Source organism: Hemitrygon akajei, chromosome 19 (assembly GCF_048418815.1).
Source record: "Hemitrygon akajei chromosome 19, sHemAka1.3, whole genome shotgun sequence".
Classification (NCBI taxonomy): domain Eukaryota; kingdom Metazoa; phylum Chordata; class Chondrichthyes; order Myliobatiformes; family Dasyatidae; genus Hemitrygon; species Hemitrygon akajei.
This window is the reverse complement of record NC_133142.1, coordinates 14,236,262-14,251,409: the sequence shown is the minus strand read 5'-3', so window position 1 is coordinate 14,251,409 and position 15,148 is coordinate 14,236,262. Positions and strand designations below refer to the sequence as shown.

Genomic DNA, 15,148 nt, shown 5'->3' with positions numbered 1-15,148 from the left:
ACTCATTTTATTTCAAGTAGATTAACTAAATCCTTTAACACTGTGAGCTGTAGACAGTATATGAATGGTTAACACATTTTCTTTTGAATTGCCCATTGGGAGGATGGCGAGCAAAATGATTTCTTGTGTCACAACCAAGAGAATGTAACAGTAATAAATGTCAGCTTAAAGGATGTCAGCGTTGACAACGATATCCATTAATGAATTTATTCACTTAAGTGAAAAGGGCTGATCTGACGTGCAGGATAAACTGTTTGCCTCCATAGGGACCTAACTTTACAACACAGATCAGAAGCAAGCACTTCGCCTAAACTGTGCCTCTTAGTAAACATGAAGACCTAATATAAACAGCACACACAAGATGCTGGAGGAACTCAGCATCGATAGAAAAGAGTACCATCGACGTTTCAATAGGACCTGCCGAGTTCCTCCAGCATCTTTTGTGTGTTGATTGCATTTCTAGCATCTGCAGATTTTCTCTTCTTTGTGAATGGAAGACCTAACATAGCCCTCTAGGCTTCAAAGGCAGGTGGGGAACATATGTTTACAAATATATCAGCTAATATATTGGGGATGGCAAAATAATTGAGTGTCCATGGCAGAGTATGAAGCATGTGAGGTCATTGTCTATGCAAGTCCCTCGATAGATTTGACTTGCTCCAAATGCAGATGATGCTTTGCAGTATATGCTCACGTATGTCAGATCTACAGCTAAGATAGTCTTCAGAAGGGCTTCTGCAAACACCTGCTGGATATGGAGGAGAAGTATTTCTCCACTGGTCCACATTCAGACCACTACTTCATCACTATCTACTCCGATTGTGATCTTGACCCTTTGCACCTCAGTGTACCTCCCCACGAATCATAGCCTCCCAATTCTCTTTGCTCCTGTCATCCCAGGTCCTAGTAACCCATCCTTAACTGTTCCACATCAGTTGGAAACTGCTGCACTTACCACTGAATTGTTCTTCCTTCCAAACTGTTCTCAATCCCTCTTCAACCTCCTTCCACCCCAAACACCTCTTACCACTTTCTTTGACCCCAATAAAGGCTGATCCAAGGGCTGTTGCAGATTTCACAGAAGGTTAATTCTGAGCGTCATTCTTAAGAGTGCTACCTGAGGATATTAATGATTTGGTTTTATGGCAACAGGACTGATATCATGCACCCCATTGGCCTGACCATATAAGTCCTGGCACACATTCTATGTCCAATAGGAACTTATTTCTTGGCTAATATTTTGAAATTTCTAGTTTCAGTAAGATGAAAGAGCTGATTGTGGACTTCAGGAAGGGTAAGACGAAGGAACACATACCAATCCTCATAGAGGGATCAGAAGTGGAGAGAGAGAGTAGTTTCAAGTTCCTGGGCGTCAAGATCTCTAAGGATCTAACCTGTTTCCAACATATCGACGCAGTTATAAAGAAGGCAAGACAGTGGCTATACTTCATTAGGAGTTTGAGGAGATTTGGCATGTCAACACTCAAAAATGCTATAGATGTACCATGGAGAGCATTCTGACAGGCTGCACCCTGGTATGGGGTGGGGGGGGGGGGGTCTATTGCACAGGACCAAAAGAAGCTGTAGAGGGTTGTAAATCTAGTCAGCTCCGTCTTGTGTACTAGCCTACCAAGTACCCAGGACATCTACAGGGAGTGGTGTCTCAGAAAGGCAGCGTCCATTATTAAGGACCACCAGCACCCAGGGCATGCCCTTTTCTCACTGTTACCATCAGGTAGGAGGTACAGAAGCCTGAAGGCACACACTCAGCGATTCCTGAACAGCTTCTTCCCCTCTGCCACCTGATTCCTAAATGGACATTGAACCCTTGGACACTATCTCATTTTTTTAATATATAGTATTTCTGTTTTTTGCACAATTTTTAATCTATACTGTAATTTATTTATTTATTTATTTATTTATTATTATTCTATTTTGTTTTTTTTCTTCTGTATTATGTATTGCATTCTACTGCTGCTGCTAAGTTAAAAAAATTTCACATCACTTGCCAGTGATAATAATTCTGATTTAACAGCATATCTTTACTTTTGGTATTCTTTTTACATTAATATTTTAAAATAGTACAATACCATTTTTACACATGCCAAAAACATTGTATGACAAACAATTTGGAGATGGACCACGCTTAATTTTAACTATAAGATGTGAATACATTAAGCTTTATAATTCTCAGTCAACAAAGTTGTTAATTAAAAACACTCAATTAAATCTATTCCAATTTGTGCAATTAGAGCTTTAGAATGACTTCCAGGAGATCATTAAGATTTACTCATTATATTTCAAAATATCATTGCCTGTACTGCTGCTTCAATGTGCTCAGCTGAATTTCTTTCAATTTAACTCCTGTCAAGTCAATGGTCCAGTAGTGATGAACCGACCGCACAATTTGCTTACAATGTTGTACATGCTCTCTTCTAAAAGTGTAGCTTGTTGTGTCTCCAAGAAGCTAGGTTATGAGCTTAGTATTCTGATCACTCCGAAGAACTGCTCCTTTGATGAGTTCCCTTATCTACACCAGTCCAATGCGTTTATCTAGATGGCTAATCCTGTTCCAACATTGTTCCTCACCTCTGAATGTCCACTTAATCTGTTGGTACAGATCTGAAACTAACTTTGCAGGTCTATATCTTTAATCCTTAATGGGTTTTGGCAAATTCTTCACTCTTAATAGGTGATAGAAAGTTTAAACTAGAATTGTTGGGGGATGGGAACTGAACTACAGAGACTGGAGAAGAGGCAGTTGGCTCACAAATAGGGAAAGCTTGCAGATAGTGTGAGAGGGAAGACAGGGAGGTGATAGAGAAGGGACGCGCTCAGACCGACGGTTTGAGATGTGTCTATTTTAATGTAAGGAGTATTGTGAACAAAGCGGATGAGCTTAGAGTGTGGATCAGTACTTGGAGCTATGATGTGGTGGCCATTACAGAGACTTGGATGGCTCAGGGACAGGAATGGTTACTTCAAGTGCTGGGTTTTAGATGTTTCAGAAAGGACAGAGAGGGAGGCAAAGAGATGGGGACGTGGCACTGTTGATCAGAGATAGTATCACGGCTGCAGAAAAGGTGGACTTCATGGAGGGATTGTATACGGAGTCTCTGTAGGTGGAGGTTAGGAACAGGAAGGGGTCAATAACTTTACTGGGTGTTTTTTATAGGCCGCCCAATAGTAACAAGGATATCGAGGAGCAGATAGGGAAACAGATCCTGGAAAGGTGTAATAATAAGAGTTGTCTTGGTGGGAGATTTTAATTTCCCAAATATTGATTGGCATCTCCCTAGAGCAAAGGGTTTAGATGGTGTGCTAGGTGTGTTCAGGAAGGTTTCTTGACACAGTATGTAGATAAGCCTACAAGAGGAGAGGCTGTACTTGATCTGGTATTGGGAAATGAACCTGGTCAGGTGTCAGATCCCTCAGTGGGAGAGCATTTTGGAGATAGTGATCATAATTCTACTCCTTTACAATAGTATTAGAGAGAGATAGGAACAGACAAGTTGGAAAAGCGTTTAGTTAGAGTAGAGGAATTATGAGGCTATCAGGCAGGAAATTGGAAGCTTAAATTGGAAACAGATGTTCACAGGGAAAAGGACGGAAGAAATGTGGTAAATATTCAGGGGATATTTGTATGGAGTTCTGCACAGGTATGTTCTAATGAGACAGGGAAGTTATGGTAGCATACAGAAACCGTAGTGTACAAAGGCTGTAATAAATCTAGTCAAGAAGAAAAGCTTACAAAAGGTCCAGACAGCTAGGTAATGTTAGAGATCTAGAAGATTATAAGACTTACAGGCTAACAGGGAGGAGTTTAAGAAGGAAATTAGGAGAGCCAGAAGCGGCTGTGAGAAGGCCTTGGTGGGCAGGTTTAAGAAAAACCCCAAGGCATTCTACAAGTACGTGAAGAGCAAAAGGATAAGACATGAAAGAAAAGGACCTATCAACTGAGACAGTGGGAAAATGTGTATGGAACCAGAGGAAATAGCAGAGGTACTTAATGAATACTTTACTTCAGTATTCACTATGAAAAAGGATCTTGGTTATTGTAGTGATGACTTGCAACGGACTGAAAAGCTTGAGCGTGCAGATATTAAGAAAGAGGATGTGCTGGAGCTTTTGGAAAGCATCAAGTTGGATAAACCGCCGGAACCGGATGAGGTGTACTCTAGACTACTGTGGGAGGCGAGGGAGGAGATTGCTGAGCCTCTGGCGATGATCTTTGCATCACCAATGGGGACGGGAGAGGTTTCGGAGGATTGTAGGGTTGCAGATGTTGAGTTCCTTTATTCAAGAAAGAGAGTAGAGATAGTCCAGGAAATTATAGACCGGTGAGTTTCACTTCAGTGGTTGGTAAGCTGATGGAGAAGATCCTGAGAGGCAGGATTTATGAACATCTGGAGAGGTATAATATGATTAGTAGTCAGCAGGGCTTTGTCAAGGGCAGGTCATGTCTTACGAGCCTGATTGAATTTTTTGAGGATGTGACTAAACACATTGATGAAGGAAGAGCAGTAGATGTAGTGTATATGGATTTCAGCAAGGCATTTGATAAGGTACCCCACACAAGGCTTATTGAGAAAGTAAGGAGGCATGGGATCCAAGGGGACACTGTTTTGTGGATCTAGAACTGGCTTGCCCATGGAAGGTAAAGAGTGGTTGTAGACGGGTCATATTCTGCATGGAGGTCAGTGACCAGTGGTGTGCCTCAGGGATCTGTTCTGGGACCCTTGCTCTTTGTGATTTTTATAAATGACCTGGATGAGGAAGTGGAGGGATGGGTTAGTAAATTTGCTGATGACACAAAGGTTGGGGGATGTTGTGGATAGTGTGGAGGGCTGTCAGAGGTTACAGCGGGACATTGATAGCATGCAAAAATTGGGCTGAGGAGTGGCAGATGGAGTTCAACACAGATAAGTGTGAAGTGGTTCATTTTGGTAGGTCAAATATGATGGCAGAATATAGTATTAATGGTAAGACTCTTGGCAGTGTGGAGGATCAGAGGGATCTTGGGGTCCGAGTCCATAGGACGCTCAAAGCAGCTGCGCAGATTGACTCTGTGGTTAAGAAGGCATACGCTGTATTGGCCTTCATGAATCGTGGATTTGAATTTAGGAGCTGAGAGGTAATGCTGCAGCTATATAGGACCCTGGTCAGACCCCACTTGGAGTACTGTGCTCAGTTCTGGTCGCCTCACTACAGGAAGGATGTGGAAGCCATAGAAAGGGTGCAGAGGAGATTTACAAGGATGTTGCCTGGCTTGGGGATCATGCCTTATGAGAATAGGTTGAGTGAATTTGGCCTTTTCTCCTTCGAGCGACGGAGGATGAGAGGTGACCTGATAGAGGTGTATAAGATGATGAGAGGCATTGATCATGTGGGTAGTCAGAGGCTTTTTTCAATAATTCTAGTTGTGGGGCCCATTCACGTTTCATCCCTGAGCTCTGCACAGAGTGCTCATTCATTTGACACGAACTCAATCACCACATCAGATTCTAAATTCTTTGGTCTCATTATTGCCTTACTACCTCCAGAAAATCTGAGGGGCAACATCAACTCTCCTCCCTTGGCAAGCTCCTACCCCCTGTCTTTGGTGCCATTTGCTATCTCTTCTTTGAATACCTATAGTTTTATCTGTGCTGGAATGGTTCCAGAATCAAGTGAAATGGGCCACAAGATTAGACGAGTGAAGTAGGGTTTGTTCGCCCTGGAGGAACTAAAAAAGTTAAAAAGACATTTCATAGAGGTGGACAATGTCATGCGGGTATAGATTGTGTAAATAGAGTAAAGTTATTCCTAATGAAGAATAGTTTGAGAACAAAGAGACAGATGTAAAAGAACATACAGAACATAGAACAAATCAGCATAAGAACAGGCTATTCAGCCCATAATGTTGAGCCAACTAAATTAGTGATCAAATAGTCAACTAATCTCCTCAGCCTGCACAATGTCCATACCTTTCCTTTTACCTCACATTCACGTGCCTATCTAAAAATCACTTAAATGTCCCGAATGTACCTGCCTCTACCACCACCCCAAGCAACACATTCCAGGCATCCAGCACTCTCTGTGTAAAACAACTTATCCCTCACATCAAAGTAAGAGAAACCTCTTTATGCACTGAATGGTAATGACATGCAGCTCAATGTAAAGACTGTGGAAGCACGATCAATCAGAAAGAAACTAGATCAAAACGTTGTGGGGCAGCATGGCAGCGTTGTGGTTAGCACAACTCTTTATAGTGCAGGCGACATGGGTTTCATTCCTGCCGCTGCCCGTAAGGAGTGTGTATGACCCTGCGACCATGCAGTTTTCCTCCAGGGGCTCCGGTTTCAAAGACATACTGGTTGGTAGGTTGATTGGTCATTGTAAATTGTCCCGTGATTGGGCTAGGATGAAATCCGGGGATTGCCATGTGGTGGGCTCATAGCGTGGGGAGCACATCTTCTGCACAGTATCTCAAAAAAATAAAATGTTAAAAATGTTGGGAGAGAAAAAGAAGAGTGGAGGAGTGCCGTATAAGCAACTAACATGGATCCCATTAGCCAAATGGCTTTGTCCTGTTTTTTGATGATTCCATGATTCCATTTTCATCTCATGCTCTGGATTTCTCCCCTAAGGCTTCAAAACTGTCCAGCTCCTATAAGACCTGTTTGAAGACCTACCTCCTTGTCCTCCCAGTATTCCTCATTTAGCTTAGTGCCCATTTACTCTTGGTTTTACCACTGCAATTTTTTTTCTGTTAAAAACTGCTTCATAAAAGTGAATTGCTATTCTTACATTAGATATTAAATGTATTGATGTATATGTTTTTATTTGAAAATCTTGGCATTATTTGAAATATGTTCCAGAAGTAATCTAGGGAGAGCACAGGACCAATCAAAGACAAAGGAGGAATATTATTCCTGGAGCAAGAGAATGTTGGCAAGATACAAATCAATTATTTCACATCAGTGCTCACCCAGGAGAAGGGCATGGAAGTTAGTGAGATCAGGGAGGGGGATGTTGATATTCTGTAAGATGTTGGTATCAAGAAGACTCTTGTTCATAGGTCCTCAGGCCGGATATAACTATCCATATCACTGAGGGAGGCAAGAGTGGAGATTGCTAAGGCCTTCCTAGAGATCTTTGCATTCTCTTTAGTCACAGCCAAGGTTCCAGAAGGTTGTTCCACAGTTTACGGAGGGCAATGGAAACAAATCAGGAAATTATAGGCTGGTGAACCTTATGTCAGAAGTTGGAAAAATATTGATGAAGATTCTTAGAGATAGGATCTGGAAAAGCATAGGATCATCAGGGATAGTCAACTTGGCTTAGTGCAGGGGTGGTCACGTCTTACAAATTTGATTATGCTCTTTGAGGAGATAATGAAGATAATTGATGAGGGTAGGGAATAGATGTAGGATACATGGACTTTAGTAGATGTTTCAACAAGGCCCCTCATGATAGGCTGACCAAGAAGGTTAAGGCACACGGCATCCATCGAGACTTGGTAGATTGGGTTCTAAAACTGGTTTGGGCATAAAACACCAGAGGGGCGTGGTGGAAAGGTATTATTCTGAATGGAGGTCCATGTCCAGGTGTGTTCTGCATTGATCAGTCCTGGGACCTCTTTTGATGAAAATGTGGGTGGGCTGATGAGAAGGTTTGCACAAGACACAAAAATTGAAGTCAGAAATAGTGACGAATGTTGTCAAAATGTGGACCGAAATGGCAGATGAAGTTTAATCCAGGGAAATGTGAGGCATTGCACTTTGGAAGGTCAAATATAAGAGGAAAATATACTGTATCTATCAGGACCCTAAGGAACATAAATATACTGTTGAATCTTGGGGAACAAGTCCACAACTCGATGAAAGTTGTTAACAGAAGCAGATGGGATGGTAGAGAAGGCATAAGGAATACTTGACTTTATCGGTAGGGCTGTGAAGTGATAATATGAGGACTGCAGCTGGAGGAAACTTTGATTAGGCTATGTTTGGAATATTATGTGCAGATTTGGTTGCCGTCTTATTGGAAGGATATGGAGGTTTTGGAGAGGATGTTGCCTGGATTAAAGAGTATTAGCAATAATAAAATTTTGTACAAACTAGGATTGTTCTCGCCGGAGCCTCAGAGACTGAACGGTGACCTGGTAGGAGTATATGAATTTATGGGGGGCGTAGATAGGGTATTTTTATTTTATTTTATTGGAATACAGTTCAGAATAGGATCTTCCAGCCTTTCGAACCACACCTCCCAGCATCCTCCAATTTAACTTTAGCCTATCACAGAAAAGTTTACAATGACCAATCAACCTACCATCCGGTACATCTTTGGACTGTGGGAGGAAGCCCACGTGGTCACAGGGAGAACATTCAAATCCCTTACAGACAGCAGCGGGAATTGGACTTGGGTTGCCCATGTTGTAAAGCGTTGTGCTAACCAGTACGCAAACGTGCGCCCTAAGAACGTGATCAGTCTTTTTCTCAGGGTGGAATGCCTTATGCTACAGGGCATATCTTTCATATGAGAGGGGAAAAGATTAAAGGAGATTTACAAGGCAAGTTTATTTTACATAGTGTGTAGGAGGTGCCTAGAACACATTGCCAAGAAAAGTTGTGGATATAGATACAATAGAAAAATTGAAGAGGCATTTTAAACAGGTACATGATAGAGGTGATGGGGGGGGGGGGGAAGAACAGAATTAAGGGATATATAAACAAGAGAAAATCTGCAGTGCTGGAAATCCAAACAACACACACAAAATGCTGGAGGAACTCAGCAGGCCAGAGAGCATCTATGGAAAAGAGTACAGTTGACGTTTTGGGCCAAAACCCTTCCGCAGGTGTGGAGAAAAAAAAGCTGAGAAGTCGATTTGAAAGGTGGGGGGAGGAGAGAGAGAAACTCCAGGTGACAGGTGAAAACTGGAGGGGGAGGGATGAAGTAAAGAGCTGGGAAGTTGATTGGTGGAAGTGACGCAACAGGACTGGAAAAGAGGTGAGGAGTCAGAGTAAGAAAGCAGGGGGGAGGGGAGGAAGAATCAGAAGGTGATAGGTGAAACCAGGTGGGGAGGGGGGCAGGGCGAAGTAAAGAGCTGGGAAGTTGATTAGCGAAAGAAATACAGGGCTGGAATTGGAGGGGTACCTGTTAGGAGAGGGTAGAAGGCCATGGAAGAAAGAAAAGGAGTCAGAACACCAGAGGGTGGTGATGGGCAAGAAGAAGATAAGATGAGAGAGAAAAATGGGAATGGGGAATGGTGAAGGAGAGGGGGGCATTCCAATCACAAACAAGAGAAAGAGAAGATGGGATGTATAACATATGCAGTCAGATGCCATTAGTTAAAATTGGCATCAGGGTTAGCACAGTCATCGTTCACTGAAGAACATGTTCATTTCTGCTACCTGTTCTACAGTATGCTCTTTGATAACTTTCCAGGGCCTAGATCATTCAACTTTGCATACATTTATAATATAAACAAGAAGTTTAATTTGCATAATCTTACCTCTGTTACCATTACTAATCCAATCAAGTATGATACAAGTGCAATAACAAGTATGAGCTGCTCCCTTCTGTAGCCTCTTCGGAACACCTTGGGATACATGTCTATTATAGCAGTCACGAGGCTTTCCATACAGACAAACTGCAAAGAAAAACAGAAGTCATGTTGAAATGCTGAAGCCATATTTTCAAATGTAAATTTATGTAAAGGGAGGATTAGGGCCAGCAGAAATCTCTAGGAAACAAAGCACAGCTCCAACAGCTCTCAGCTAATCGCTGTTAAATTTGGAAAACTGAAGGATTTACATTTTGGCAAAGCTCTTTAATATAAGAATGAAAGCAGTCAGAACAGAAAATGGTGCTAATAGTCAGCAGGTTCAGCACATCTGTGGAGAGAGAAGCAGAGGGTATAAAATGCTATGTCAGAAGATCTTTTGTCAAAGTACACTTCAGAATCAGAATCAGAATCAGGTATATTATCACCGGCTTGTGACGTGAAACTTGTTAACTTAGCAGCAGCAGTTCAATGCAATATATAACATATATATATATGTTAAAAAATGAAAATAATTAAATAATAATCAAATAAGTAAATCAATTACAGCATATGTATATTAAACAGATTTTTAAAATGTGTGAAAAAACAGAAATACTGTATATTAAAAAAAAGTGAGGTAGTGTCCAAGGATTCAATGTCCATTTAGGAATTGGATGGCGGAGGGAAAGAAGCTGTTCCTGAATCGCTGAGTGTGTGCCTTCAGGCTTCTGTACCTCCTACCTGATGGTAACAGTGAGAAAAGGGCATGCCCTGAGTGCTGGAGGTCTTTAATAATGGACGCTGCCTTTCTGAGACATCGCTCCGTGAAGATGTCGTGGGTACTTTGTAGGCTAGTACCCAATATGGAGCTGACTATATTTACAACCCTCTGCAGCTTCTTTCGGTCCTGTGCTGTAGCCGCCCACCACCCCCCCCCCACCCCCCCCCCACCCCCCCCATACCAAACAGTGATGCAGCCTGTCAGAATGCTCTCCATGGTACATCTATTGTAGTTTTTGAGTGTACTTGTTGACACACCAAATCTTTTCAAACTCCTAATGAAGTATGTATAGCTGCTGTCTTACCTTCTTTATAACTATATTGATATGTTGGGACCAGGTTAGATCCTCAGAGATCTTGACACCCAGGAACTTGAAGCTGCTCACTCTCTCCACTTCTGATCCCTCTATGAGGATTGGTATGTGTTCCTTCGTCTTACCCTTCCTGAAGTCCACAATCAGCTCTTTCATCTTACTGACGTTGAGTGCCAGGTTGTTGTTGCGGCACCACTCCACTAGTTGGCATATCTCACTCCTGTACGCCCTCTCGTCACCACTTGAGATTCTACCAACAATGGTTGTATCGTCAGCAAATTTATAGATGGTATTTGAGCCATGCCTATTCACACAGTCATGTGTATATAGAGAGTAGAGCAGTGGGCGATGCACACATCCCTGAGGTGCGCCAGTGTTGATCGTCAGCGACGAGGATATGTTATCACCGATCCACACAGGTAGTGATCTTCCAGTTAGGAAGTCGAGGATCCAATTGCAGAGGGAGGTACAGAGGCCCAGGTTCTGCAACTTCTCAATCAGGATTGTGGGAATTATGGTATTAAATGCTGAGATATAGTCAATGAAGAGCATCCTGACATAGGTATTTGTGTTGTCCAGGTGGTCTAAAGCCGTATGGAGAGCCGTTGAGATTGTGTCTGCTGTTGACCTATTGTGGCGATAAGCAATTTGAAGTGGGTCCAGGTCCTTGCTGAGGCAGGAGTTCAGTCTTCTGACTTAAATGCCGCAGATCTAGCCTAGCAGATGACGTACCTCCTAGTTCATCCACGGCTTTTGGTTTGGGAGTGTACAGTAAGTCTTTGTAGGCACATACTCACCCACACAGGTTTTAATGAAGTCGGTAACAACTGCAGCATACTCATCCAGGTTCGACGATGAATCCCTGAATACAGTCCAGTCCACTGATTCAAAGCAGTCTTGTAGGTGCTCCTGTGCTTCCCTGGTCCAAACCTTCTTGGACCTCACTGCTGGTGCTGCAGTCTTCAGTCTTCGCCTATACTCAGGGAGTAGTACAGCCAGGTGATCTGACTTCCCAAAGTGAGGGCGTCGAATAGCACGGCAGGCATTCGTGATGGTGATGGAGCAATGGTCCAGTGTGTTGTTTCCTCTGGTATTGCAAGTGATCTGTTGATGGAAATTGCTTAGTGATGTTTTCAGACCGGCTTGGTTAAAATCTCCCAAAACGATGGTGACGGTATTAGGGTGTGCTGTTTGGTGCATGTTGATCCCATTGCTCGGATCATCTAAAGCCTTATGATGCTTTATGACAGGGGTTCTCAATCTTTGTAACGCTTTGGAGCTCTACCATTAACAGAAGGGTCCGTGGACCCCAGCATGGGAATCCCTGAGAAGTCACTCTGCTGGAATTCTGATAAAGGGTATTCTACATGGGAAGTTAACTCTGTTTCTCTTTCCACACATTGCCCAAGCTGCTGATTCCGGAATTTTCTGCTTTTACTTCAAGTGCTCAGCATCAGTGGTCACTCCATTTTCCTTTGAGGTAGGCAGACTCTCGCTTGCTGAAGATGATCATGGCCGCTTGGTCCTGAGGCACAAGTATTATTTGCCACTTGCCAGCCGAAGTTTGAATGTCCTTCATGCCTTTGTATATACAAGTACAGAATATCTCATTGCCTGAGGTTTAATGAATGAAACTGAACACTTCTGTGATCATCAAAAGGCAGCATCATTTTCAATTTACACTTGGAAGGACAGTCTCTAATGAAGCAGCCAGAGGTGGTTGAGATGGGAAACTGTCCTCAGGAACCCCTGGGCTGTTCTCTTGGTGCGACTAGCTGCAACAAATATAAACTCTTGTCCTTTATTTGTGTGGAGACAGATGAGTTGTTTTGTACAAAGATAAAGACTATATTCTGATGATCACACAACTGCAGAGCAGCCAACGTTAAAAACTGATTATCCACTGCCATTTGATTCTGGAAAAGTTGGCAGAAACGAGCAGGAGGCAATGTGGGACTGGTAATATGGGTTGTTATCACTGCAGTGGAGAGAACTAATACTGGCTCAGAAGCTCTGCATGCAGAATCTGCTGGAGTCGAGACACCGAACAATAAAGTAAACTGGTGAATGTAATATATGGATTTTATAACCACAGTGGTGCTGTAGAACACAATATAAATCTAGAAATAATGAAGGTGTGTATGAAATCACTGTAATAGCCATTGGTGATTTTAATCAACGTACCGATTAAACCAATCAAGGGTATGCTTGTGGATGAGTTTACAGAGTGTACGTATGATGATTTGTTACAACAATACATTGAGGAACCTATCAGGGTGCAGGCTACTTTAGATCTGGTATTGCAAAACGGGATGGGATTAATTAGTAATCTCATAGTAAAGGATCATCTGGCAAAGAGTAATTATAGCATGGCATGAACATTGCTTCTCTCTAACTTCCATTAATTTCTTTCCCCCACCTTCTCTCTGTTTTCATTCCCCGTTCTGGTTACCTTCTTGCCATTCTTATCCTTACCAGCTTATCACCAACTTCTGGTTACCCCCTTCCCTTTTTTCCATGGTCCACTGCTCTCTCCTATTAGATTCTTTCTTCTTCAGCGCTTTACCTCTTCCAGCCATCTCCTTCCAGCTTTTCACATCTATCTTCCTTCCACCACTCACCCACGTCTTTCATCCCTCCCCTCGTCCTCTTATTCTGGCTTCTGCTCCCTTCCTTTTCCGTCCTGATGAAAGGTCAAAATGTTAACTCTTTAATTCCCCTTCTCGGATGCTGCCTGACTTGCTGAGTTCCTCCAGTATTTTGTTGTGTGTTGCTCAAGATTTCCAGAATCCGAAGGATCTCTCTTGTTTACAAGTTACTTAACCACTTGCATTGGTTCTCCTGCTTATCTGCAGTAGGTCTCTTCAGGAAGCATTTTCTCTGGCATGAAGCATTTCTTCCCTGAAGACTTGCACCCCACATGCCTTCTTAATCATGTTATTTACCTGTACTGGCATCTTCAAGAATCTTTGAACTTGCATGCCACTGTCCCTCTGATCCTTAATAATCCATTGGAATTAATCACTCAAATGTCTATGCCCTCAAGTTCAAGTTCAAGTTTATTAGTATCTGACTGTACATATATACAACCGAAAGAAACAATGTTCTCTGGACCACGGTGCACCCACAAAACAAATTATCACACACAGCACATAAAATAAAACATTGCTACAAATAAGTTAATAAATATATAATTCGAAGAGCATGCACTGTGTAGCACAGGTAAACAGTAAACCATTTGCTGTCCTAGTGACGAGACCTTGGTGGTGGCAGGGTATCACAGCCTGAGGGAAGAAGCTGTTACCCAGTCTGACAATCCTAGTCCTAGTCCTGATGTCTGTGTACCTCCTTCTTGATGGTAGCGTGACAAAGAGATTGTGGGATGGATGGTAGAGGTCCTCAACAACGCTTCGGGCACATCATATAAAATGCTTGCAGTAAATGTCAGAAATAGGGGGGATAGAAACCCTGGTGATCTTATCGGCAGTTTTTACTATTCTCTGTAGGGGTCCTGTGGCCCAATGCCTTGCAGCTTCCGCACCACACAATGATTCAGCCAGACAGGACACTCTCGATGGTGCTCCTGTAGAAAGTTGTTTGAAAAGGTACAGGGAACCTTGCACACCTCAATTGCCTCAAAAAGTGCAGATGCTTCTGTGGCTTCTTAACTAATGAGAAGATGTTGAGGGTTCCAGTTTAGATCATCTGTTATGTGCACATCAAGGAATTTTGTGCTCTTCGCTCTCTCCACAGCAGAGCCATTAATGAACAATGGAGAGTGGTGGACCTGCGCCTTCCTGAAGTCCACAATCATCTCTGAGCACTGGTGCGTACCATCCCCTCCCCTGCCCCCCACTGGACTGTGTACTCTGTCCACTGATGTTCAAACTGCTGACTCATGACTGCACTACCAGATGCAGTTCAACCCACATCAGGTATGCTGAGGATACCACAGTGGTTGGTCTCACGAGCAACAACGATGAGTCTGCATACAGAGAAGAGGTAGAGAAGCTTGTCAAAAGCTGTGAGAACAACTCCCTGAGTTTTACCGTGGACAAGAGATGACTGTGGACTTCAGAAGGGCGCAGGTCAACCACTCACCGTTGCACACCAATGGTTCTGCCATGGAGGAATTTGAACTCTTTTTCTCTGTCCAACCTGTTGACTGTCTCTAGCATTTCTATAGCACATATATATAGCTAGGGTGCCTAAGACTTTTGCACAGTAATGTATATTAGTTAAAGTATTACACATAGGAAGGTGACTGGGAAACAGAAATAAGACTACTTAGTTTTGTATTTGCTCATTAATATTAAGTGTTATTTGGTAACTGGAAAGGCATAATATACAGTATTATGCAAAAGTCTTAGGGATCCTAGCTATATATATATGCCTAAGACTTTTGCATATAACTGTAATTTTAATATTTGCTAGATGTGTTTATCCTCCAAGAGGACCACATTTTTGTCGTGATTTGGAGGCTTCCGTGCCTCAATGACCCAGAGAGCTACATTGGCTGGAGTCAGTG

General features: G+C 42.7%; 1 protein-coding gene across 1 annotated transcript in view; it reads right to left on the bottom strand.

Annotated features, from left to right (window-relative positions):
- slc6a11b (solute carrier family 6 member 11b) overlaps positions 1-15,148 on the bottom strand; it is a 202,808-nt gene that overhangs the window by 20,635 nt on the left and 167,025 nt on the right. The window contains exon 11 of the mRNA XM_073072100.1: positions 9,494-9,631. Coding sequence (XP_072928201.1) covers positions 9,494-9,631 — 138 coding nt within the window. The remainder of the gene's footprint in view (positions 1-9,493; positions 9,632-15,148) is intronic.